The sequence below is a fragment of the Trichosurus vulpecula genome, chromosome 6 (genome assembly GCF_011100635.1).
Source record: "Trichosurus vulpecula isolate mTriVul1 chromosome 6, mTriVul1.pri, whole genome shotgun sequence".
NCBI classification, from domain to species: Eukaryota; Metazoa; Chordata; class Mammalia; order Diprotodontia; family Phalangeridae; genus Trichosurus; species Trichosurus vulpecula.
In genome coordinates, this window is record NC_050578.1 from 80,659,624 (window position 1) to 80,687,445 (window position 27,822).

Here is a 27,822-nt window from a genome sequence, read left to right on the forward strand (position 1 = left end):
ATGTGGGAATCCCTGTCTAGAATAAAACAATAGATGTGGAATTAAATGGACCCTAGAAATATGCATTCAGTGTTATTCAAATGATTATTTCCCATGCATAACTCAATCCTAGTGATGTGTCTTCATTGTAGCTAATGTCCATAGACAAATAAGAAGAATTGCCATGTGTTAAAGCTTCTACACTTGGTCTAATTGTTTTGATTTAGCTGTGCTTGTTAGCATCCACTAACTCAACAAAGAAGAGTTAAGAAAAAAAATTGTTTTTAATTTACTTGGGAAAAATGAATTAGCAGGTCCACTGGCAGGAAGAACAAGGTAGGCATGTTGTCTTATACTTCCTCCCCTATATTACCTAGTGCAGTGCTAAGAACACAGGGAGGAAGTCAATCACCTCTTACTTCAGCTGAAGCATAATAGACCCTGCTCTAGCGCCTTATTTTAACTTTGTGTGTATCTTTCTGTTTCAAGTGTGTTTCTTACAAATAACATATTATTAGATTCTGGTTTCTAATCTATCCTATTTTCTATCATTTTATGGGTGAGTTCATCCCATTGACATTCACAATTATGATTGTTAACTCTGTATTTCCCTCTATTTTATTCTCATACTTATCCTTTTCTTTTCTGTCCTATCCCCTCTTTAATAGTCTATTTTGCACAAAACAGATTTAAAGTTCCTCTGGGTACCAAATTTTACAGAGTAAAAGCTGTGCCGTGGAGCAAGAAAGTATAACCCTCACAGGAAATTAATTTCATTTTGTCATGTTTTTTTCTGCCTTGTCCTATATCCATCACTCCAAAAAAAGAAGGCCATCTTTTTTATACAGAAGTCAATATGACAATATATTTTATTGATGTACAACATTTATTTTTAACAAATTACATTTTAGAAACAAGAAATTTATCAAATCCCTTGGTCAAATTACAGTTTTTTACCTAGTTGACTCTAGAAATGTGGACCAAATTAGTTCATTTTCTCGAAGGGCATACCCTATATATTGTGGCTTAAAAATTAGCCTGTTAAATATACATTAGTTCAAACTTAGATGTTAAATGTTAGTTGCCATTATCACCAGCATTTGTCCTTTTGTGAAATCATTATCAGTGTACTTGCTCTCTTCAACGCATTCTTTATAATATGTATAAATTCTTCAAAACTGTTTAAAGGAGTATCATTGCATGCAGATGATCATACAATTTTCTTAGACATGAATTTGCCTCTGTAGATAACTACCACAATTTGTTTCATTATTTTTAAATGCCCTTTGATGTTTCAAAGAAGAACAAAAAAGGAACCCTACAATTGGATTGACTGATTTTAAGATCAGCTGTGGGTAATCAGCAATTCTAAAGCACTTTTGATGGATTGATCATATAGATTCTGAAGGGAAGAATCTGTGCCATCAACAGTTTTAAATGTAAGCCCTTGAACCTTCCCAATAACACAGAAGTCTTGTATTAATCTATTTATAAAAATCATATTGATGAAATTGTAATTCATGGTTGAGTTTCAAGAAAAAAAACACTCGTACATTAACCATGTAAAAGTCACTTAAGTAACAAATTATTGTGTTGTAAAAGGCACGTAGAATTTTAAAACAATAAAGATTTGAACCTGTAAATGTGTGTGCCTTTTAAAGAAAATGGTAAGTTTTTTAATACATTTGAGTGAATGCTAAAAAAATACTTTGTTTTTCTATCCTTTTTCTTATTCCTCCTCCCCCTTGTTCTCTTAAACATTTTTTCTCCTAGTTTTCTGTTGGGTAAGATGAGTTTCTGTATCCGCTTGTGGTTGTTTATTCTTTCTCTTTTTGAACCAGTTCAGATGAAAGAGTAGTTCAGGTATTGTCTGCTCTTCTACCACACCATTGCCACCACCATTCCCTCCATTGTATAAACTTTTCCTTGTGTGCTGCATTTATTTAAAACGTTTTTATGGCAATCAGATTTTGGTCTGGTGCATTTTCTAGGTTGTTGTAGAAAAGATGTCCTGAGGAGCTAAGACAAAAATACTTCCTCTTACTCGGCTATCTTGACTCTGCCTCAATCCCTTCTTACTGGATTAAAAGAACTGTCTTCACTGGTTTAACTTCCTAGTAATCCCTATTAAGAGCACTAGTCTTGAGAAAACAAATAAACCATTGGCATTACCTTTGAACCAAGACGTGTTGACATTAGCCTCTTTATTGATAGGTACTACTCAGTTAATGAAGATTCCTCTGTAGAAAACACTTGGTAATTGAACCTACATAATTCTATAGCTCAGTGTTTTATGTAAAAAATTAATTCAGTCCATCAATAAATATCTAATCTGTGATTTCTACACTGTCTAAAAATGACTTTTTGAACTTGGACTAAGTAAAATTCCTTAATAAGTCTGAATTGTCACGTTGCGTGTCTATAGATGAAGATAGATCAGTCCATGGTGGGCCAATACTGCCTTGGTTCTATTCATTATCTGAAATTCAGAAAAATATAGGAAGATTTGTATGAGTTGATGCAGAGTAAAGTAAGTAAAATGAATGAATGAGTGAGTAAATGAATAAATGACTGAAAAAACATTTAAGTGTTTACTATATGCCAAAGTGCTAAGTATCAGGGGCATAAATAGAAAAAGCAATATTGCCCCTGCCCTGAACAAGCTTAAATTCAAATAAGAGAAGACAACACATATAAGGGGGTGGTAGCCAGCAAAAGGTATCTTGGTCTGCAAAGTCACAGTGGAGTCATGGGTCAACTGACTGACATGCCTTTTCTAGGAAGAGTAATGTCGATTCAATTACATTTCCCAGAGCAAGAAGTGGAAAAGGGGTAAGAGACAAGTATGCAACATGGCAGGAAGATGGCTGGAATGCAGCAAACTATTGCCAATCAGAAGTAGCCAGCCCCAGAGCAGGAAGTAGAGGACCTGATTTGGAGGCAGAGGGCAAAAGGCAGAAGCTTGATAAAAAGACGGACAGTATGCTGCCTCTCCAGAACCAGAAAAACATGCACAATGTCTGCAAGAAGTTGCTTCATTCTTTGTGCCTATATTCCCAGCATCTAGCCAGTGCCAAGCACGTAGTAGATGCTTAGTAAATACTTGTTCGTTGATTGCCTGCAAAGATGGAAAGAAAAACCACAATAAAAGTCAGCTAAACTCAGATTAATCACAAAGGCCTATTTTGATATTACCTCTTGCAGACAGCCTGGGGACCACGGGTACTGACTGCTGCATATATGATCATATGTGGTAGTCTTACCCGAGGTTTTTGCTTAACTGTCTATTATGAGGAAGGGTTCCAGGGTGGTGTAAACAGCTGACTTATATCCTGAAATAACTGTGGCATAAATAGTTAAAGTCATGAATAAATAAATTAATTCATTTACCAAGAGGGAGTCTTGTGGGTCATTGATTGTTACTGATACTACAATTTTGCTAGTGATAGCACTCTGGGAAGACAATAATTTTTTTATATACTTGGGTAATGAATACTCCCTGTTCCATGGAAGATCTGGCTATGGATTAAAATAGAAGAGATTTCTTGCCTGTATCTTGAGAATTTCTGTTAAGAGTTGAGGATTTCCTAAAACAAACAAATAGGAAAAGAAATTTATCTAGGCCACTTCCTCCTCTTCAAGTGATTGTATTAAACAGTTACATTTTTCCGGAGTATATTTGATGTTTAACATGTCCTGTTAACCCTGAAAATTTAAGGGAAACACGATATCTCTGTGTTCTGTTCATTAATGAATACAATGTTTCAAGATAACCTTGCCAGGTAAAGTGCCCTTTGATCATTTCACAACACAGACCTTTGTAAATAATCCCAAATAATCAACAAACACTCCTAGTAAATGTTGGCTCCCAATATCTCTTTTTAAAACGTGTTCAAAAGTTCATGGCTGGACAGGGAAAGGGGAGAGTGCTGGCATGGAGTTGACTCCAGATTAAGACAGCCAACCCAGAAATCAAAGCTGGTGCCAGGTGTTGGTGCTGGTGACAAACTCAAGCAGATTTCAAAGAAAAAGGCTCTGGCAGTCCACCAACAACCAATCAAATAATAAATAAACATTTATGAAGAGCTACTATGTGTCATGCACTGTGCTAAGCACTGGGGATACAAAGAAAGGCAAAAGATAGGAGCTGAAAATCTAACAGTGGAGACAACATACACTTATCTCCCACCCACCCCACCTTCCACCTTTCTCTGGGAATAGTTATTAAATCAATATTACTCTTCCTAGAAAAAGCATGTCGAACAATTGACCTATGAAAATGCCTCAAAAAAACCCTGTAGAGAAGAGACGATCCAGGAGAAAGGATGATCAACAACGTCAAAAACTGTCGAAAAATCAAGAGGCATGGGAATGGGAAGAGTCCATTAGATTTGGCCAATCAGAAATAGCGAATTGGTGTCTTTGGAGAGAGCAATTTCAGTTGAATGATGTACCTGACCTTAGGGCAGCTAGGTGGTGCAGTGAATAAAGTGCCCAGCCTGGAGTCAGGGAGACATCTTTATGAGTTCAAATTTGGCCTCAAGTGTGTGACCCTGTTTTCTAACCCTGTTTTCCTCAGTTTCTTGATCTGTAAAATGAGCTGGAAAAAGAAATGACAAACCATTTCAATATCCCTGCCAAGAAAACCCCAAATGGGGTCACAGAGAGTTGGATACAACTGAAAACAACCCAATAACCTGGTCTTAGCCATCTTTACGCAGAGACAGGTCAAGGCATAGGGAGGAATTCTCCCTGCCCTCCTAACCATCACTTTGCATGTTGGATGAGAGCCAGAAAAATTATTTCAGAATTGACAAATACTCTCTTCCTCTCTCCCTGCCAAGCTGTGCTAGAAAAAAAGGGGTGGAGAAATGTTAAGTATTTATATTTCCCCAGATAAATCCATTAAAAACGAAAAATTATAGAATTTTACAGTTGGAATGGGCCTTAGAAATCACAGAGCCCACCCCTCTCATTTTACACATAAAAAAATTGAGATTTAAAAAGTGTCTTGGCCAAATACCATATTCAGTTAGTGGTAAAACCAGACCTAGAACTCACTTTCCAAACTCTCTGTACAGTGTTTGAATTATACCACATTGCCTATCTAAGTATCCCTGATTTAATCTCCTCTCTAGGAGGAAAATAGACTGATGTTCCTCTGTGGAAGGCAACAACACAAGCATGTGCTGTCCTTTGAGTTGTATTTCTTTGGAATGATAAAGGAGTATTGTTGTTTGTTGTTGTTTGTCCTTCATTCTCGAAGAGGATCATGACATCAGGAAGGTGATGCCATGACTTGTAAGTGAATTGGATTTAAGTGAGGCAGGCTGTGCAAAGTCACCAGCCTCATTTTCTCCTCCAGAGCCATCTGGGTCCAGTGGCAAGATGTAGATCAGGATGACTGGAGATGACCCCCAATAAAGGAATAACCCCACTGCTGGACTCAGATCTCCTTGTGACCGATAAGATTTGTAATTTTGGCAATGTCCAATAGTGGTCTGGTATTCATACCATGAACAGATGACTTTCTACCTGCTGCCAACCCACACAAAGTATTTGGTGAACTTGCTTCTGGAGGTGATGACATATAATAGAAGAGCCCTGCTCCTAATTTACAGCATGCACAGGTATGCTGCCAATCTAGTGGGGAAAAACAACACACAATAAAAAAGAAACTGAACGGCCCTGACCCCCTTCTTGAAATGGAGGTCCTGGTAGTAGCTCTTCACCCTCCAATCATAGGGGCCTTGAGTACCGATGAAGAGTAAATTAGTTTCATGTCTGATGTGATGATACAAAATGAAGAGATTCCTGGGACATAACAGACAAATCCAGAAGAGAGCATCAGATGAATGAAGAAGAAATAAGTAAGGACCTCAGAAAGTGTGAGAGGAGGTGGGAAGAGCCCCATGTGTAACCACCATTGCTGCCACCACTCATGACAAGAAAATGGTAAGAGCCCTCTCTGGTACCAAAAACAAAGCTGATGAAATCTAAGCTTTTCCTCTCCCAGGAGAGTGGTGTTGAGTGATACCCCTAGTCTTCATTCTTCAAGAGCCTATTTATTTTCTGATTTTTTTTGCCACTGACTTTTGAAAGAAACCGAATTCTCCAAAACTAATGTATGTGTTTATTGTATTGCTGATTTATCTATGTGTCCTTTGAAGTTAAGTATAGCTAAAAGGGAGAGGTATCAATCTTTCCAGATTGATAAGTGTGATCAAAACCCAGAGATGTTCACTAGTAAAATATGGGGGATCATAACTAGACTAAAAGAAATATTATCGATTAATATTTTCTACTTCCCCAAGGCAGAGAGGAATGTTGATGAAATCTGTACCAAAAGTAACCTAGGAACACATGTTCCTAAAGCCACCATTTTGGGAGGAAGTAAAAGAGATTTTTTTTTCTGGGATATAACAGTTGCCTTCCCTTTGACCTTCCCAGGGCAGGTTAATGAGATACCTCACCCTGCCCCAAGTTGAGGTTAATTGGAGGAGATGGGAATACGGGGCATAATCACATGAGGGTTGAAGCCAGTGAAAGGAGACTAACCAGTTTTGCTCACCAAACTTTCCACTGTTTATCTTATAACTCATACAACTGCTAGATGTGGGAGATTTCTAGGGATACTTTCTTTTCCAAATTTTTTAAAAAATGTTTTAACTTTCCCTCTGTTTTGGGATCTTGAATACTGTTTTATTTTTCCTCCTAATATTTTAAAAACAGGATTTTCCAGATTTGTTGCTATAAGCATTGTAGACACCTGTATTAATTTTTTAAAACTTATTTTTATGTTATTTATTTTTTATGCTCAGGCAGTAGCCAAACTTGGAGCCAGGAAGACCTGAGTTTGAATCTTGCCTCTGACACCCACTGACTGTGTGACCCAATCGGGTGGGGAATCCGTGGCCTTGAGGCCACATGTGGCCCTCTAGGTCCTCAGGTGCATCCCTTTGACTGAATCCAGACTTCACAGAACAAATCCTTTTGTTAAGGACCTATTATTGAGGACCTAGAGGGCCACATGTGGCCTCAAGGCCACAGATTCCACACCCCTGCCAAGCCAAATCCCTTAAACTACCACTGCTTTGAGAACTATAGGACATTCAGGGCCAACCACATTTAAGTGGTGGAGGAGAGGATGATACCCTTTCAAGATGCAAAATGTCTCAAGGCTTCCAAAAGACAAAAAATTCCTTTAAACAACCAAGATAGCATATTTGATGACTTCCTTAAATATTATATTTTATCTGTTGACTTCTCAGGACAAAGTCTAGTTCTTCAGCTTTGGTCTTATGCTGGAGGAAGAGGAAATATTCTCATCAATTTAATCTCTCCCTGCTGTTTCAAAGATAAACTGATGAAATTTCTCAGTAAATCTTGGAGAAGGTAGAAATCATCAGACTAAAAGGCCCAGGAATAGCCCAGATCTGGGACATGGAAATCACAAATTCAACCCCCAAATGTTTGCTGCTGTCGTCCTCACAGTTTTTCTGAAAGACTCGGAGCCTTGGTTTCTCCCTGCTGTATGGCTAAGGTTTTCTCATCAATCACCCGGGGCTGTTAGAGAGAACCTCACAGGAAGTTGCTGCTGTTTCCTAAGAAGTACCAGCTGAAGGCAAGAGGCAACTTTCCTCTGCATCAATCGACATATATTATGTGCCTATTCTAAACCAGCCACTGTTCTAAGTGCAGAAGATACGAAAAGAAGCAAAGGACTGTCCCTAGCCTCCAAGACTTTACAATTGAATGGAGGAAAGAATAATCAAATACATGCAAACAAGCTATATGAGGAAAAATAGGAAATAATTAAGAGAAGGAAGGCACTGGAATTAAGGTTAGGAAAGGCTTCCTGTATAATACTGGATAGTCCATCCCCACCCCCTACTTCAAGGGGGCCTTGTCTCAGTTCTACATGAGCATCATCACATTTCATAGGCTGGGTCTGATTCACATTGGTCTCCTGGTAGTTCCGGTCCGCAGGGATAAGCGTAGGCACTAGACCTGCGATTTCATTAGAGAATTCCCATATGAAGAAACTTTACCAATACAGGATAGCACTTTTTGGGGGGGAGGTGGGGAAGCAGTTTGTTGTCTTAGTCTTAGATTATTGCCTGGGACACAGAGATTAAATATCAGCCCCAGGCTCACAAAGCCAGTTTGTCTGAACTGGAATGAAATGAGACATTCATAATCCAACAGTTAACAGTTTCTTTTTCTGGATCCTCATCCAGGTCATACCCACCGATCCTATGTGTCCCACAGGACTCTGTCCTGGACCTTCGTAGTTACGTAAAACTCTTGACCATGGTTATATGTGAATGGGCCACTTAAAGTCTCAAGTCCTTTTCAAGAACAATAGCACACTCAAAAATTTATAAATAAATTGAGATAGAAAAATGAGTACCCCACAGGGTTCTATCCTGGACCTTCTCTTCTCCCTCTCTACTATTTCATTTGATGATCTTATCCACACACATGGATTCAAATATCATCTATATGTTGATGATTCTCAAATCTACTTAACTAGCCCTAACCTCTGTTGACCTCCAGGCTCATATGTCTAATACCTATTGGACATCTCAGGCTGGATGTCATGTAGACATCTTAAACTGAACATGTCCAAAACTAAACTCATTTTCTTTCCACGCACACTTTCCCTCCACCACCTTTTCAGTTTTCTTACACCTTACTCTCCTCCACATACTCTTCAATCCAATGACATCGGTCTCTTTGCTTTTCTCAATAAAACTTTCCATTTCCTGACTCATCCATTTTCTCCAGCTATCTAGAATGTTCTTCCTCCTCATCTCTGCCACCTGGCTTTCCTGACTTCCTACAAGTATAAGCTAAAATTGCACCTTCAACAGGAAGACTATCTCAATAACTCTTAATTCTAGTTAATTATTTTCTATTTATCTTTATGTAGCTTTTAATACATCATTATATAGCTTTTTGGTACAATATATTGTTCCCCATTAGATTGTGAGCTCCTTGAGGTCACAGACTGTCTTTTGGCTTTCTTTGTATCTCCAGTCTTAGCTATAGTGCCTGACATGTAGTAGGTGCTTAATAAATGCTTATTGACTAACTGACTGGCCTATCTGCTTATTTGCATATTATAAAAGGTTTAAGACTTTGAGTGGTTGATTACATATGAAATGGTCAAGAAACTAGGTAGAGGATCCCAGGGATAATGACATGGCCCTGGTTGGGGATAGCCTTAGGGAGTTTAAAAGCAGAAGAGTCAACATACTGGCTATTGAACTTCAAAGTCAGATGAGCAAAGAGCTAGAAATGAAGGAATGAATGGGAAATCATTTATTAAGTGCTAACTAAGTGCTAGGCACTGATAAGTACTTGGTGTACAAATATAGAAGGAAGCACTATCTCTGCCCTCAAAGGGCTTACATTGTAATGTGAGGACACCGTATACAGGGTCATGGTGTCCAGGGATGGGATGTTTTGGTCTAGTATTATACAAATTCCCAAGTAGCTTTTAAGAATACATAGAATAATTCACACTGGTTTCTCCAATGGAGATAGTGAATAGAGTCATAGGATTATTAATGGATATACTCATTTCAAGAAGATAATGTTGGTTTGATTACTGTTCCTAGAGCCAAAAGTGGAAAGGGGTGGGGTGGGAAGGAGTAACTCCAATGCCCAAGTGGCCTATGAGAGGCAATGAGTAAAGCAGAGTAACTTGCTAGGAACATGGTGGTGGTGTAGCCTGGTGGGCATGAGGAAGCCTAGATAATGGGGACCAGACAGGTGCCTAGGGTCCCAGGGTAGAAGCTGGAATACTGGGTTGAAGATACAGAATGGAGCACTGTAGCATGGCAGAAAGATGGGTCAGCGTGGGGAGGATCAACTCAGCTCTTGATGAAGCTCTGGAGACCTTCTCCCTTATGTCCCTTGGAAAGCATGGCAAGAGAAAAGGTAAAGGAAAGACCCAAGGGCTCCCTGCTTCCTCCATAGCTGGCTCTATTCTGTATTAACTTGACATCCAACCCCCAAAAGTGTTAGTTACTTTGCTTCCTTGTATTTGTACTAAGGCTAGCCCTACCTGGTGACCACTTCACTGTCTCTACCAAATCTAGTTTCCCCACCACTTTCAATGCAAAAGGGCCACTCAAAGTCTAAAAATCCAAAATCATATAAGATTAAAAAAAATAAGTAAAAATCCAAAGTCCTTTAAGTTTCAGATTCTGAACCACTGAAACATTTTAAATGCATTGGGAGGCAGAAGTGGATAAACATGTGTCCTGTGAGTTTGAGGAAAACATCTACTCACCAGAAAAAGTAACCTTGGAGGCCAGAGAAACAGCACCATGGGGCTGTGTAACCAGAGATCCTCAGACTGGCATTGACAAGATAAGGTGACTGATCTGATCTTGAAGAAGGCCTCCATTATCTTAGAGATTTCCTTCTTAAACAGAGTATTCTGGTGAGATTAACTACAGAGAAACATCCTTCTGGAACAAACCTGAACTTTGGCAACTCCTGGGACTCCAAGTTAAATTCTAATCCCTAGGTTAACACATTATCCCTATCTAGTCCTTATGATTCAACCTCCCAAACCTCCCAAATAAGGAATGTGGCTCAGCGCCTTATCTGTTAATCTCAGTCCTTTTGCCTGCCATAAGGTCACTCTAAGGCTATCTAAAAACCACTTATTTATGTGTGTTTTTCTTTGTTTCATGGGTTGTTATGCATTGGGCAACTGCCTAAAAGCTGATGCTAATTAAACGTCTTATCTTCTAACCTTGCCTCTTCATTTATTGACTTCTAGATAAATGGATGAAGGTGGAAGGAATTACTCTCTGAGAGGATCTTAAGATCTCTGGGCTGAGGAATTCCTCAAAAGAGAGGAAGTAAGAGAAACAATTGATGAATCTTATGAGCAACCCTCATTTTTTATATCTGCCCCCTTTCCCTGCATCCTGATTCCATCATCTGATCCTCTGAAAGCCTTCCTTTCTTCTAATGCCACCATCCACATATATAAGCTGCTCATGGACTGGGATGGTGACTGTCTTGATGAAAGGCAAAAATCGATAATGCAGTGAAGCAGTAAGGCAATGATAACGACGTAGATGACGATTGTCAAAATGCCTATGTAGTTCTGTATCACAAAGTATACGAGACTCTCCACATAGAAGGTAGAAGTAAACATTTTATTCAGACCCCAGAAAACCGTATCCTATTACCAAATGCTCAGCTCCCACAGCCAGTTAGTCCACTTCATCATAACAGCAAGGAACCCAAAAAAATTAAAATTCAATACAGAATATCACAACATGGAGCCTGAACATCCCGAAACCTCTCTGACCCCCTACTGGGGTCTTACCCAAAACAAACTCACAGTACAGCTAAGTCATCCTGTTCAGTTCTAACAATCGTGAGGGCAGCCATTAGAAGTCAACAGCAGCCATATCATCTCTCTCTCTCTCTCTCTCTCTCTCTCTCTCTCTCTCTCAGCATTTTCTGCGACATAACTTCCTTTCCTGTCAGGAAGCTCTTTCCACCATGTAACTTAGGCTTCCCATGACATAAACAGGTCGCATGGCCTATTAATGGGTGGGAAAGATCTTCAAATCAAAATCGCTATTACATGCAGTTGATGTATAATGATTACTTTTACCAACAATGAAGGGCAGCTAGCTGGCACAGTGGCTAGGACAGTGGGCCTAGAATCAGGAAGACTCATCTTCATGAATTCAAATCCAGCCTCAGACATTTACTAGATGTGTGAGTCACTTAATTCTGTTTGCCTCCGTTTCCTCATCTATAAAATGATCGGGAGAAGGCAATAGCAAGCCACTCCGGTATCTTTGCCAAGAAAACTCCAAATGGAGTCACAAAGAGTCAGACACAACCGAAACAACTCAGCAACAATGACAAACAATGATGGACTTGCATGGAGCAGCAGTGATGTGTAGGGAACCACAAGATATATCCTAAGCTCCTACCTCTCTTACAGTGACAGTATCAGTAGTCAGAGATGATAGTCCTGTAAGAGGATTAACCACAGCTCTAGCAGTGAAGTTTCCCAGTGCAGTATAGTAAGGTCAAGAAGTAAGGTTAAATAGTATGTAGAGACAGCACTCTAGATCCTCAAGTGCAGCCCTTTGAAGTTTGGCTTCAGTTCCCCACCCCCGATATAGAATATAAACAACTTTTGTTGTCACTTTCACTGTTGTTCCTGTAAATATCATAATGAGAGCAGACCAATCATAGAAATATCTTTAATCATAACATCAAGCAATAAATATTACTCCGAATCATTTGTCAAACCACCAATAAGCAGAATTTAGTAATTCTCTATTTGTTGCTTGTAGCACAAGTAAATGTCACAGATGAATTCTTCTGTCTTTTTCAGAAGATTGTTTGCCATAAAAAGCAATGATAAATAATCTTCATTCCTTTCTTCCAGTGAACTAGGGGAAAAAAATAGTATTTGAAAGTAACAAGGGAGTAGAAACAGCTATTTCTTAAGGAATGGGGTGGGGGGGCGTGGCAAATTGCTTTTTCAGAAATTACATATGAAAATTGTTGTTGACTAATGACCTCTCTTCAACCCAAAAAATACCTCTCCTCCCACATAGAATATTCTAGGCATTTGTACAAGTGCTTTATAAATGAACTAAAAGGAATAGAGATATGAAGGATGGGGACTCTCCACGAGATCAAAATTAAAATGGTTCTAAAAAGTTTTGGCTCTCCTGAATGTGCCATTTCTGCTTAGCCCCAAGCACTTTTTCTCCAAATATACGTAGAAAACTTGATAGAGATAAGAAAAATTACCTTTGTGTTTCATGATCTCAAGACAGCCTCAATTTTATTGTATAATTTTGAATGCTGACAGGATTGAAAAACATTGGAAGGAAAATCCAAGAATACTGTGTTAACATTAAGGAATCTCTGAAAGAATACATTCTCACGTATTCTGTCTCCCCCTTCCCTCCCTCTCTCTCCTTCCCTCCTTTTCTTCTCTACCTCCTTCACTCTCCCCACCACCTTCCCATCCTTCCCTTCCCCCTTCCCCTGCCACTTCTCCAGTCTCCATCTTTGTCTCTCTGTGACTCTCCCTATCTCTCTCACTTTCTGTGTGTCTCTCTATCTCTGCCTGTCTCTGAGTGTCTATCTCTCTGTGTCTCTGTCTCTGTCTCTATCTCTGTCTCTCTCTCTCTGTCTCTCTCTCTCTCTCTCTCTCTCTCTGTTTCCCTTTTTCTCTCCCTTTCTCCCACTCCTTTTTACCCCCATAGTGGGGATGGAGCATTTTTCTTCTTATTATCACTGCTGTTCCTATAAATTTACTTTCCCATCTTACTCTGTGTTCTGATGAATTGATGCCACATGCCTTTTAAATTAATGCTAAAGAAATTAAGTAAAGCCAAGTAAAAAATAACAATTAACTGGCCCAAGAAGCAACAAGAGGAAATCATTAGTTGCTACTATATGGGAGAGGGGAAGGGGATTGAGAAAGAATTAAGTGGCTGAATTGCTACAAAGATCAAGGAATCAGTGAGTAGGGACCAAGAGCCAAACAGGTAAATCCCAAAACTTAATGAGTGTGGCAGAAACAGTATGTTAACTCCCCCCTTCCCCATGCAAGTTAGGATGGTTTTTCCTTAAAAAGGTATTATCTCTTCTCAAGAGCTTGGTTGGCTCAAAGGACTAAAGTCTCAGACTGTTGTCACTTTCTCATCTCCTAAGTACCATGGAGCCAAGAAGAATGGGAGGGGTTGGGAGATTCTAGGCTGTTGAATCAAGATAGAAGCTTTGCTCAAGCAATCAACTCAGTGTCTATCCTAAATGTCTAGCCAGGTTTTTCCTGCTATGATTAAGTAAATCTCCTTTAGTTAACTATTGAATGACAGGTATCTCATTTTGTTCCAATATCAAACCTAAACTGCCAGGAAAGTGGCATGATTCTGGCCAGCCAGAATAATGGAGAGGCCTTTGAGATCACAGCTAAGTTTTTGTCCCATGTCATTTGAGAATGTGGTCTGTCCCATCTTATTTCCCCCCCCCCCCATACATATAATGCCTAAATGGAAGGAAGAGAGCAGGAGGAAAGAAGGAAGAGGAATATCACACAGTTACCCTACTAATCCAGCTCAGTTTTGATTTGGAAAGCCTTCTATTAAAAGTAGACATTAATTTGTTTTTAAAAATCACCAATAAATGATTAAAAATAGAAGAAAGGAGGAAGGTATGAGAAAAGGGAGTCTTTCAAAAGGTTCTTATAAGGACAAGTGATAAGAAGACAAACAAAAAGGTTTTGCCCCAAATCAGGAAAGAAACCTATCCAGTTGCCAGGTTAACTGGATAGTCACTAAAATTGATGTGGGTATTGCAGTTGAAGACCTAGAGGTGGAAGGAACACCAGAAGCCGTCTGGTCCAAAGCTCTCATTTTACAGATGGTGAAACTGAGAACCAAGGAGATTAAGTGAGTCACCCAGTGGCACACAGGTGATAATTCTCAGTGGCTGGATTCAAAGCCAGGTTGTTTGACCCCAGAGCCAGTGACATTTAAAAATGTAGATCTGATTGACATTAGGAAGAATTTCCAGGGTAAGAACAGGATAGGAGGGATATTGAAGGCAAAGGGCTATCTTTCATTCCAGATTAATTCAGGGCTCTGGTCCTAAGCCCCCATAGGGACATGGGCATTTGACATCTAACATTCAGTCACTAGAGTGAGGGCACTGGCTCCTCTACCTCTTCCTTGAAGCAGGTCTCCCTCTCCTCTGTTTCACAGCAATCCATCATCTTGGAGAAATCCGAAAGCACCTGCATCACTTGCTCCACTGCTGAAAGAGGCTTCTGTTGTACAAGATTCACAATCAATCTAAAATACAAACAAGCACCCATCAGGCACCAGTGGAGCTCTTTCCCAGCACTCTTTTTCTTTTCATTTCTCTAGTCACTAACCCTCTTTTAAGAAGTATGGAGAGAAGGAGAAAAGGAATACAATGAGCCCTTAAAGGGTTACCCATAAGCTTCTCTTCCTCCATTTCGGAGGCTCATGCATATGTCTATGATCTTTAGAATACCATGACTTCCTGGCAAAATGATGTGGGAAACCAAGCATGAGGGAAGTGGTAATAATATGGACTGTGAGACTAACTTGATTGAGCTGAATACTTGAGGTCAAATTCATCAAGGATTTCTTTCCTTGTCCATAGTCTTTCCTACGTTTCCATTTGTATAGATACAAACTGCTTTGTGGTGTTGTCTCTTTTACATCATTTTAGTTGTTTTTTATAACTTGACCCTGTCCTAAAAGGCAAAAACCAAAATTTATAAGTATTTGTTTGCCTATTGTCTCCTTCATTAGATTGTGAGCACCTTGAGGGTAGTGATTGTCTTTTTTCCCTTTTTGTATCCCCATCACTTAGCACATAGGCACTTAATAAATATTTATTGACTGATTTTTCCTCTTCCTTAGGTAAACATTCAATTAAACAAACATTTATTGAACTCTTGTCTATTGTGAATTGAGCTCTGTTAGGTTTTGAAGGAGATGCAAAACATAGATAAGAAAAGGTCTCAGTCTTCATGGAACTTCCAGTCTGGTAGGGGATATGACTATAATATATAATAGTATGAATTGGACCCATGACTTTATGAGTGTTTGAAAATCTCCAAAAAGGAAATTCCATCTACCAACGTAGGTCAGCACCTTTTCGGAAACTTATAATCTTAGTTTCCCAGAGCACTGAGAAATTAAGTGACTCACCAAGGGTCTCACAGCTTTTATATGTCAGAGGCAAGATTTGAACACAGGTCTTTCTGACTCTGAGGCTGGCTCCCCTATGCACTAATCAATGATGCCTCTGCCTTATTGTTGTTGTTGTCCATCCTTCATTTTTGAAAAGGACCAATGATATCACAGGGTGATGTCTTGATATGTGTGAATTGGATTTCAGTGAGGCATAGCTGCACAGAATCTGGAGCCTCATTCTTTCTTCCGGAGTCATCAAAGTCGATAAATGATCATGATCAATGTATTGAAAACTTACAAAGTCAAGTACTATGCGATGACTGAGATGGAAGAGTCCATTACCAACTTAGGGCTGAGGGTGGGGTGTTAGGATTTAGGTAGGCTTCAGGAATAAAATGGTGCTTGACTTCCTACCCAAAGATATAAATTTGGTAAGTAAAAAGAGCAAAGTAAAATATTGGGCCATACTGCCCAATATGCCAGTGAATATTCCAATTTAGTTCTCCAGGAGAAGAGAATCAGAGTCAATCAAAGAATGATATTACTAGATGAGAACTCAGCAGTCACTCAGGCCAGATGCTACTAGACCATTGGGAGCCTTTCTCCCTACTTCTAGTACATTTTTCTTGCTCCTTTTAAACCAATACCCAGCAAAGGGAGAAAATTCAATTGGCCTTTATAAACCAAAGTTTTTGGTAGGTCCTGGGTATTTTCTTTTGAGATTGCAAGGACAAGACATGGAAATAGGAGACAGAATTTTGTATTACAATACTGAAAATGTTTTACTCCTTAATCTGTTTTTTTTACTAAGACACGAATCATCACAAAAAAAATGTGAAAGACATGTGGACGAATATGAAAAGGATGTTACATACTCTCGTCTCTTTCTCTGTTGCTCCATTTTCTGGCACAAAGTTATATTGAAGGTGAACACTTCAGGAAGGAATATCGGAGGAGTATATGTTTCATCTGCTGTCAGATTATTAAAACACCATGATCGGAAGGCAGGTAAGGATTTACAGCAATTGTCCACACTTGGGTTTATGGTTCGATTTTTATTTATTCCACAAAGCTCTCCAAGAATTAGGCGTACCTGCATGAAGAGAGAATAAGAGGTCATATAGAGTTAAAAAGTACTGGTTTTTATTTTTTTTTAAAAAAGCAGTCAGCTTAACCATTTTGATGGGCCTAAGTTCATTGGTTTATTCATCCCTTTAACAAGAATTCGTGTGTGGATCCATAACCCTGGCCTAGGAACTCCAAGAGGAGAAATGAGCAATGGTCCTAACAAAGATTCTAACCTTACTATGTGGGTAAAACATATTCACACAAAACATCTAGGAAATAATTGCAAGGTCAACACACACACACATATGTATGTATGTATGTATATACACATACACATACATACATACGTACACATACACACATTTATGGATATAATAGTAAGGGGCTGATGAGATCAATGCAGAAAGCTTTGGAAATGAGAGCTCTGAAGGTTCAACCATCTGAAGAAGGCCATGAACAACATCAGCCTCAGAATGATGTGGTTCAGACTCAGCCTCCACCTGAGTGATCTCTCCTGTGTTCTTTCCATTGTGACCCCAAACAGAAACAAACTTCAAACTGGTCTCCTCTGGGGTTCCTACCCTGGACCAACATAATATAGGGAAAAAAGCATTGACCTCTGTGTTGGAAGTCTTGGTTTAAAGTTCTTTTAAAATAGTATTTTTTTTCCAATTACATGTAACGACAATTTTTACATTCCTTTTAAAAATTTTTTGAGTTCCAAATTTTTTCCCTCCCCTGCTCCCTCCCTAAGAAGGTAAGAATTTCAAATAGGTTATATGTGTGCAATCATGTAGAACATATTTCCATGTTAATTGTGTTGTGAAAGAAGAAACAAACCAAAAGGAAAAATTGGTTTAAAATTCTGACTGCCTTTTGCTAGTGGGTAGCCTTAGGCAAATTATTTGAGTTTTCTGAGCCTTAGCTTTCTCATCTGTAAAAAGGAGTTAATTAAATTATCTTTAAGGTCCATTTTAGATCTAATGTGTCAGTAACTTTCTCTAGGACTTTGTTGGAGGGGGGAATTCATAGGATCATAGATTTCAGGATAGAAATAATTCTTTAAGGTCATTTCACCTAACTTATCTCTTTACAGATAAGGGAAATGAGTTCCAGAAAAAGCTCACAGGAAGTGGATATTGGAGCAAAAAATGCCCAAAGTAGCTATTTTTCTTTCCAGCTTTACATCACAGTTTAGGAATTTGGGGGAATTTCTCTCCAAGAAAATCTTGAGGACACTTCCCCCATTTTGATGGGAAGGAAGGGGGGATGGCAGAGAAGACTCATAGGAAAGCTAGATGTTTTCACTTGCTGTGATGATAACAATGACTGACTCAGGAAAACAGGCAGTATCACCTGGAAATCAGCAAATCTCACTCTGTCGCTGGCAGTGAGTTAGCCATCTGTTTGTCTCAGTCTATATCTTTCTTGATTCCCATATCCCACCGGCTTTCAATAAGCTCTATCGGGTCCCTTAGTCAGTCAGTCAAAAAGCATTTATGAGAGGAAATAAATTCTAGAGTTTACTATACATACTCACATAAGAAATAAAGACATTAATTTTTCTTCTCCAAGGGTATACCAAGAATATTTGCAGCCCAGTCTGGGAACTGTAGGTCTCCATCTTTCTTCTTTTATCACAAAGCTGAGAATCAGATTAGCTATGATTTTTTATAAATGAAATACTGGTAATAGGACCATGAGGTGCTTACCGCATTGTCAACACAAGCAAATGCTTGCCCTTCCCCCAGGGGACAGCATTTAGTAAAAGATGCAGCAAGTTTCTGGCTGTGAGAGATGAGCTCTTGAGGTGAGAGTTGGGGTGCTTTTTTGGTGAGACGAAGAAGACACCTAAGGGAACAAGTGATTATTGATCTCTGGCCCAGATGGCCTTGATGTTTTCCACACCCGACATCTCTCCCTTAGACACAAGCGGAAGGACTTCAGGAGGCGTTTGCCCCATTCCTTCTTCTTTTCCCAGCTATCACCATGTTTGCCACTACTCTGCCCTTCTCTCTCTTCTCTCTGGCATCTTCAAGGTCTATCAGATGTTCCTTGTCCAGACTCACCTGAGACCAAGTAGCTGTTTAACAGCATATTGTGTCTTTTTAGATGTTCTGAACATTCGCTTTGTCCTGGGAACAATAAACTCCAACAGTAACAACAGCTCTCTCCTACCCTAAATCATTGCTGTTCAATCATTACAGTCATGTCTGACTCTATGTGACCCCGCTTGCGTGGTTTTCTTGGCAAAGATACTAGAGTGGTTTGCCATTTCCTTCTCCAGCTCATTTTGCAGAGGAGGAAACTGCGGTAAGTGGGGTTAAGTGTGCCCCAGGTCGCATACCTAAGAAGTGCCCGAGGCCAGATTTGAACTCAGATCTTCCTGACTCCAGGATATGCACTCTATCCACTGTGCCACCTAGCTGCCTCAATTCTAAACAAACTTCTTTTGAACCCATGAAGCCTCAAGTTTCATCTTATTTCTTTGTTCCTTTTTAAAGACAAACTTCTCAAAAGAAGTTTTAGATTCACTGCCTCCGCTTCCTGGTTGTCCACTCAATCTTTCGATCTGGCTTCTATACCTGCCCTTCTGTTGTATCTGCTCTTTCCACCATTTTCAGTGACTTCTTGCTATATCCAATGACCTTTCCTTCATTCTCACCTTTTTCATTTTCTGGAGCCTTTGACACATGCTTATTCTTGATACTTCCCCATCCTTGGTTTACACTTGGTACTTCATAATCTCTCTTTGATCCCCTTGACTCATTTGTCTTCCTCCTTCCAAACTGTGAGTGTGTATGTCACCCGAAAATTGGGGTTTTTAAATAGCCTCCATTTTTATTCTTAGCTTCCAGACTCTCCCTTCTTCTATTTATCTTCCATTCAGTCATGAAAATCATCTTCTAAAAGCAGAAGAATGCTTTTGGAAGTCACTCCCCCGCTCAAGAACTTCCAAGGGCTGCCTATTCCCACTGGAACAAAATACAAACTTTTCTAATTAATAGTTAAAGCCCAGCACAGTCTGATACAACCTTGCCTTTCCTTCCTCATTTCACATGATTCCCCTTCATATGGGGGAATCCCCTGCATTCCAGACAAATTCCCAAATCTGAAAAGGTGTTCCCCAAATTCAAGATTCTATCTCCTTTAGCTCTATCTTTATAAAGACCTGTGCCTCAAATGCAAATTTTCAACTTTACTTCTTAGAAACTCTGACTTTCTTCCAGGTTCAATTCATGGGCTCCCTTCTACAGCCTTTCCTGGTTCCTCTAACTATTGATGTTCTTGCCATTAAATAATTATGTATTTGTATGTATGTATATATATATATATAATTTGTATGTATATATTATATGTATGTGTATATAAAGTATATATGTACATGTATTTGTATATATGTAAATATACATCTCTTTAGCTGTTGTATTCTACCACTCTCCACCCAGCAGAATGGAAGCTCCTGGAGGGCAGGGTTGGTTTTATCTTTGTATAACTTTGTGCCCTAGCACAGTGCCTACATCATAACAGGTACGTAACAAACATTGCCCAAATAGGATTAAATTAAATTGTATAAATATTGTTCTTCTAATTAATTACATAGCACACAGATAAGTAATACTTAAAATTTTTTTATTATAACTTTGGAAAGGAAAAGGAAAGGGGAGGGAAACAGAATAAACTTGTATTATGAGCCTATTATGTGCCACACATACTGCTAAGAGCTTTATAAATATAATTTCATATGATGTTTCTAACTTTTTGATAAAATAATATTATAGTGAAGGATAGGTGACAGTTTATCTTGACTCAATGAAATTTAGGTTCCTTTTTTTGTCATTCTCTACAATATTTCTAGCCTATCTATAGTCACCCAGTCTCTGCTTGGAAAATTCTGGATTTTGAAGACCTCCTACTCTCTGAAGCAATCAGTCAAGTTTTTGGACAGCTCTCTCTGTCTCTCTGGTGTGTATGCTATATGTTTGTGTACAGTGTTTGGTGTATGGTGTTTGTTTTTAGTCAGTCAGTCAAGTAGCATTTATTAAGTGGCCACTATGTGCCAGGCACTATGCTAAATGCTGGAGATACAAAAAAAGGCAAAAAAAAAAAAAAAAAGCATGGGCCCTGCCCTCAAGGAGCTCACTGTCCAATGAGGGAGGCAACATGCAGACAACCACATACAAACAAACTCTATATAGGATAAATTGGACATAATCTAAACAAGAAGGCACCAATATTGGAGGGAGGTAGGCAGGCTTCTTGCAGAAGGTGAGATTTTAACTGAACACTAAAGGAAACTAGAAAAGCCAGGAGGCAGCAATTCAACAAGCATTTTTAAGTGCCTCCTACGTGCCAGGCATGATGCTAAATATTTGGAATCCAAGAAAGGCAAAATCTCATGTTCCTGCTCTCAAGGACCCCAAAGTCTAAACGAGGAGACACTATGCAAAAAACTATGTGCAAATGATAGTTCTATCAGATAATTTGGATCTATACCAAAGAAATATCAGTGGGAAAGCTGAGACAAAGGAGGACCAGGAAAGGCTTCTTGCAGAAGGTGGGATTTTAGGTAGGACTTGAAGGAAGCTGGGAGGTAGAGATGAGGAGGGAGAGATTTCCAGGAATGGGGAACAGCCAGAACAAATGCCCCAGGTCTGGAGGTAGAGCAGCATTTCCAAAGAACAACAAGGGCCCCAGGGTGACTGGATTGCAGAATACAGGAAGAGGAGTAAGGTGTAAGAAGACTGGAAAGGCAGGAAGTATCTGGTTATGAAGGATTCAGAAAGCTAAATGGGATTTTATATTTGATCCAATACTATCAAATATCTTCCTCAAATACCCCTGCAGTGGAGGGAGCCACTGGAAATTATTGAATAAGAGGAACACACGGTCAGACCTGCACTTTAGGAAGATCACCGCGAAAGCTGAATTGACTATGCATTACACTGGGGAGATACTTGTGTCAAGGAGAGCAATCAGCAGGCTTCTGCAATGAGACAGGCACAAGAAGATGAGGGCCTGCCCCAGCGAGGGAGAGGAAAGAAGAGGAACTCAATGGTGAAGTGGAAAGAGTTCTGGATTGAAGTTCAAGTCCTGTGTCAGACCTTGGTCAAATCCCTTTACTTTTCTGAACCTTTTTCTCCTCATCTGTAAGATTAATGGTTTAAATTAGACTACCTAGGGAGGTGATCTATCACCTAAGGCTTCACCTTGTTCTAGATCTGTGATCCCATGATCCTAAACTTTTTGTTGGTGAACTCAATTTCTTGGACTTCTTTCTTGGGTTCATCAGATTAACAGATCTAATTAAATCAAAGATACCTACTGATTGAGGAAGCCTTCTTCACCTAGTATCTGGAAATAGCCACACTCCAGTTTTGTAATGGCTTGGGTTTCTGCTGTTACCCTTAGGAATTCTTCTTCCTGAAAATAAACAGGGTTATTTTGTGCATATTTAAATTGAGTCTGTAATAGGCTAGCAAAATAGCTACATAAGGTTTACTAGAGGAAAGAGCTCTAGAGCATGAGGCTTACTCAAATGACCACCATTTGGAAAATGGTCAAAATGTGTATCCCTGGATTCAAGCCTGGAGTATTTGCATGAGACTCTCCTCATTGGTAGAGAGTGGTGACTCAATACCACATGCTTCCCTGAGTGGCTCTGTTACTATTTGAGTATGGGAAAAGAGAGATGGCATTCTTCCCATTTTGAGACAGAGCATACATGACTCCTTAATCTTTTTTTTTTTGAGACAGTTGGGGCTAAGTGACTTGCCCAGAGTCACACAGCTAAGTAAGTGTCTGAGGCTAGATTTCAACTCAGGTCCTCCTAACTCCAGGGCCAGTGCTCTATCCATGGTGCCACCTAGCAGCCCTTCCATGCTGTCTTAAGGGAGAGACCCATGGAGAGAGAGGAAAAAAACAGGTTTTGAAAGAAAGACCACTGATTTCCAAAATCTGTTCTTTCTCCATAGGCTTTTCTCTTAAGACAGTCTGGAATCACATGTGCCCTCTCTTAAAGCATGAAGAAGGAAAACGTTCTCTCCTCTCTCAAGCTCACATGCCAACTCATTGAATCATCATTCCCTCCACCGATGAGCAGATTATGATGCAAATGCAGCAGGCTAGAAGTCAGGGTTACAAATGCAAACTTTTTCTTTGACAACTTTGTTTTTCTTTCTTCACCTAAAATGCTAAGTCAAAGGAAGAAGTTCCCAAAGAAGTCAGTCAGGTTAATTATGAAGCCTTCTCCTGACCCTCTGCTGTTTCCATCAGTATGGAGGGATAAAGTGAGTCTTCCTGGCTGAGGAAGCAAACCAATAAAGCCAAGGAAGATGATAGTCTAAAATTTGATGTATCCATCATTTCCACTGAGTTGCTGATTGTTCTATGGTACCTACCCCATGGCCATAGCATTCTTTGGGGTTTTCTGTTTTGCAGCATCTTTCCAGTAGTTTTTCATACATGACACCTATGCTTAAAAGCACTGTAAGAGGCAACTCTGGATGCTGTCTTGAATACTCATACAGAAACCTGGAAGATATTTTTTTCACATTAAGCTATATGAAAAAAGCATGTCAATTTCCACACTTCACCGATGGTATAAAATGAACATAAACCCATTGATATATTTTTGTGGGATCCTAGCCAATTCACTTAATTTTGGGGGGATCCAGACAATTCTAAGACTAACAGTGGCAAAAAAGGTATCAAGACCTGCATTGGTGAAGAGAGTTTCCCCATCTGGAAATCTCATTCCTATCCCTACTCCTGTGATTCTGAAGGCATGGTTTGGACACTCAAGAAGATACAATGTAACCACTCCATGACACTTCAAGCATCCACATTTTTATCATATCCCTCCTCCACCAATGCCAAGCACAACACAGTGGCTTGCCCTTGTGAGCCACTGTGGAAGGACATTTTACTACCCTAAGTCCAGTCTGTTGTTGAGCCTCTACAAACTCATCCAGGCTGTTCATCAGAAGACAGGCTGTAATTGGTTGGAGGCCCCACATTAAAAGCCTTTCTAGCTTGGTGGGATGGACCAGATCACTTACTCCTTAGGCATAGTTGTCAAGATGCTAAGGTCCCATTCATGCTATTAAGAAATATGGCCCAGAGAAAGTGGCTGACTGAAGAAAAGTGAAAGGAAAAGTGAAAGGGTGTTGGTCACTGATTGGATAGGCAAGGGAAGATTATTCATCAGGGAGACAAGAAAGATGATGTTGGAGCATTTCTTTCAACTACTTTGAAATTCAATCCAATAAAAATATATTAAGCACCTTCTGTGTGCCAGGCACTGTGCTAAGTAAGCACTGGGGATACAGTTAATAAAAAAAAAAAGAAAGACAGTTTCTGCCTTCAAGTTGCTTGCGAGGTGGAGAGCTTGTTGTTCTATGGAGTTGAAAGCGAGCAAAGCAGCAATTCGGAGAGGAAATCAAATTTCCTTAATCATGGGCACCCAATTGAACATGCCTCGAATTCTTTTCCTGGCTAGAATAAATTCTAAGATGATATGATCACTTTCTGCCACATCTCTTATAGCTCACCATCACCACCAATTGAAATTGTTGGTCCCTCTTCACTAATTTGGAATTTGATGTCATTTTACCTATACTGAACAGGAGTTGACTTAGCCAGTTCAAACATTTTTGAGAGGGGAAAGGAGGATTTCTTAGGAGGGTCAAGAGTATAAATAAAATTGTAGAAGGGATATTTAACCTACTTAAGAGAAATTCCATTTCACTTATATTAGCATCATTAATTATAGTTCACAAGTCCTCCAGGGGCAGAGTCAAGATGGTGGAGAAAAGGCAGCAATTCACTTGAGCTCTCCTCAAATCCCCTCTGAACACCTTTTAAATAAAGCCATAAAATAATTCCTGGAGCAGTAGAACCCACAAAAGGACAGAGTGAAATAATTTCCCAGACAAAGACAACTTAAAAGATCAATAGGTAAGGTCTGCCATACCTGGGTGAGAGTGGAGCACAGTCCAGCACAGGCAGTGCTAGCACAGACCAGGCCCCAGAAAACCAGGAGCAGGCCTCGGGAGCTACTGAATTGGCAGAGGCATTGGCATTGGCTGCTTCTGGAGCTCTCAGTCCACAGAAGGTAAAGGGGTCAAAAAACTGATCAGAAGGAGATTACAGAGGTATCTTTGCTGGCACTGAGGCAGGACTCTGTTGCTTTGCCCATACTGGGATCTGGGTCACAGTCCTTGGTGGCAGTCTCAGGGCAAGGAGGAGTACTAGCATGCCACAGTTTACGGGCTATAGTGGAGCAGGGGCCCTTGTCACAGTTCCAGGGCAGAAAAGAGAGCTTGTGATCACCCACAGACCAGAGCACAGGCCAGGAGAGTAGTAAACACACCTCTCCTTAGATCATACCAACTTGGAAGAACTGACAACTTACAGGTCCCTAGAGTATCTCTGAAAACAGCTGCACAAAAACTCTGAAGTGTGCCCTCCACCCTGGAAGCAGAGCCCCACTTTAGCAAAGAGTTAAAAATCAAGAAATAGGCTTGGAAAATGAGCAAACAACAGAAAAAATTCTGGCCATAGAAACTTGCTATGGTGACATGCAAGATCAAAATGCACACTCAGAAGAAGATAACAAAGTCAAAGTTCCTATATCCAAAGCCTCCAAGAAAAACATGAATTGGTCTCAGGCCATGGAAGGGCTCAAAAAGGATTTTGAAAATTAAGTCAGAGAGGTAGAGGAAAATTTGGGACGAAAAATGAGAGTGATGCAAGAAAGTCATGAAAAATAAGTCAACAGTTTGGTAAAGGATATACACACACAAAAATACTGAAGAAAATAATACCTTAAAAAAAACAGACTAGGCCAAATGGTAAAAGAGGTATAAAAATCCAATGAGGAGAGGAATGCCTAAAAAAGCTGACTTGGACAAATGGAAAAAGAGGCACAAAAATTTACTGGAAAATACTCCTTAAAAAGTAGAATTGGACAAATGGAAAAGGAGACACAAAAGCTCACTGAAGAAAATAATTCCTTAAGAATTAGAATAGAGAAAATGGAAGCTAATGACTTTATGAGAAATCAAGGAACAAACAAAACCAAAAGAGTGAAAAAATAGAAGACAATGTGAAAGACCTCATTGGGAAAACAAATGACCTGGAAAATAGATCTAGGAGAAATAATTTAAATATTATTGAACTACCTGAAAACCATGATCAAAAAAAAGAGCCTAGACATCATCTTTCAAGAAAGTTTCAAGGAAACCTGCCCTGATATTCTAGAATAAGAGGGTAAAGTGGAAATCGAAAGAATCCACCAATCACCTCCTTAAAGAGATCCCAAAATGAAAATTCCTAGTTATATTATAGCCAAATTCCAGAGCTTCCAGGTTAAGGAAAATATATTGTAAGCATCCAGAAAGAAACAATTCAAGTATCATGGAGTCACAGTCAAAATAACACAAGATTTAGCAGCTTCTACCTCAAAGGACCATAGGGCTTGGAATATAATATTCTGGAGGGCAATGGAGCTAGAATTACAACCAAGAATCACCTACCTAGCAAAACCACATATAATACTTCTGGGGGGAAAATGGACATTCAATGAAATAAAGGACTTTTGAGAATTCTTGATGAAAAGACCAGAGCTGAATAGAAAATTTGACCTTCAAATACAAAACTCAAGAGAAACATGAAAAGGTGAATGGGAAAGGGAAATCATAAGAGACTTAATAAAATTAAATGGTTTACATTCCTATATGGGAAGATGATACATGTAACTCATAGGAATTTTTTCAATATTAGGGCAGTTAGAAAGAGTTAGACAGAGGGCACAGGTATGACTTGATTATGAAATGAAGATATCTAAAAATTAAATTAAAGGATAATAAATTATCTCACATAAAAGAGGCAAGAAAAAGCTTTTACAGGGGAGGGGAAGGTGGGGGAGTCGAGGGGGAATAAGTGAACCTGACTTTCATCAGAATTGGCTCAAAGAGGGAATAAATACACACTCAATTGGGTATAGAAATCTATCTAACCTACAAGAAAGTAGGAGGAGAAGGGGATGAGAAAAAGGACATTGGAGGGGGGAAAAGCTAGAAGGGAAAGCAGATTGGGGGAGGGGTAGTCAGAAGCAAAATACCTTTGAGGAGGGACAGAGTGAAAGGAGAGAGAGAATAGAATAAACAGGGGGTGGGGATAGCATGGAGGGAAATAACAATTAGCAATAGTAACTGTGGAAAAAATTTTGAATCAAGTTTCTCTGATAGAGGCCTCTTTTCTCAAACATATAGAGAAGTGAGTCAAATTTATAAAAATAAGAGCTATTCCCCCAATTGATAAATGATCAAAAGATATGAACAGTTTCCAGGTGAAGCAATCAAAGCTATCTATAGCCATATGAAAAAATCCTCTAACTCACTATTGATTAAAGGAATGCAAATTAAAATAATTCTGAGTACTACCTCATACCTGTTAGATTGGCTAATAGGACAGAAAAAGAAAATGATAAGTTTTGGAGGAGATGTGGGGAAAATGAGACATTAATGCATTGTTGGTGGAGTTGAGAACTAATTCAACATTCTGTAGAACAATTTGGAACTATGCCCAAAGGGCTATGAAACCATACATACCCTTTGACCTAGCAATACCACTACTAAGTCTGTATCTCCAAAGAGATAAAAAGGGAAAAGGACATATGTGTATAAAAATACTTATAGCAGCTCTTTTCTGGTAGCAAAGAATTGGAAAATGAGGGGATGCCCACCAGCTAGAGAATGGATGAAGGAATTGTTGTATATGATTGTGATGGAATACTATTGTGCTACAAGAAATGATGATCATGAAGCTCTTTGTAACACCTGGAAATTCTTACATGAGCTCATGCAAAGTGATTTGTACTGTGTATTGCATATCAGCAATATTGTAAGATGCTCAGCTGTGAATGACAGCTATTCTCAGCAATACAATGATCCAAGACAACTCTTAAGGACTTAGAACGAAAAATGTTATCAATCCCCAGAGAAAGAACTGATGCTGTCTGAATACA

General features: G+C 39.4%; 1 protein-coding gene across 3 annotated transcripts in view; it reads right to left on the bottom strand.

Annotated features, from left to right (window-relative positions):
* Window positions 1-1,709: 1,709 nt before the first annotated feature.
* The window catches only part of AFM (afamin), a 43,420-nt gene continuing 17,307 nt past the window's right edge, over window positions 1,710-27,822 (bottom strand). The window contains exons 9-15 of one of the 3 annotated variants that reach the window (XM_036763078.1): window positions 23,192-23,324; window positions 22,117-22,214; window positions 18,503-18,641; window positions 16,598-16,815; window positions 14,717-14,846; window positions 12,796-12,849; window positions 12,223-12,428 (exon numbers count right to left, since the gene is read on the bottom strand). In XM_036763078.1, coding sequence (XP_036618973.1) covers window positions 12,805-12,849; window positions 14,717-14,846; window positions 16,598-16,815; window positions 18,503-18,641; window positions 22,117-22,214; window positions 23,192-23,324 — 763 coding nt within the window. In that variant the 3' untranslated portion in view covers window positions 12,223-12,428; window positions 12,796-12,804. Of the gene's footprint in view, window positions 2,459-12,222; window positions 12,429-12,795; window positions 12,850-14,716; window positions 14,847-16,597; window positions 16,816-18,502; window positions 18,642-22,116; window positions 22,215-23,191; window positions 23,325-27,822 lie in introns of those variants that run through there. The other 2 variants (XM_036763077.1, XM_036763079.1) reach the window with 2 other exon arrangements.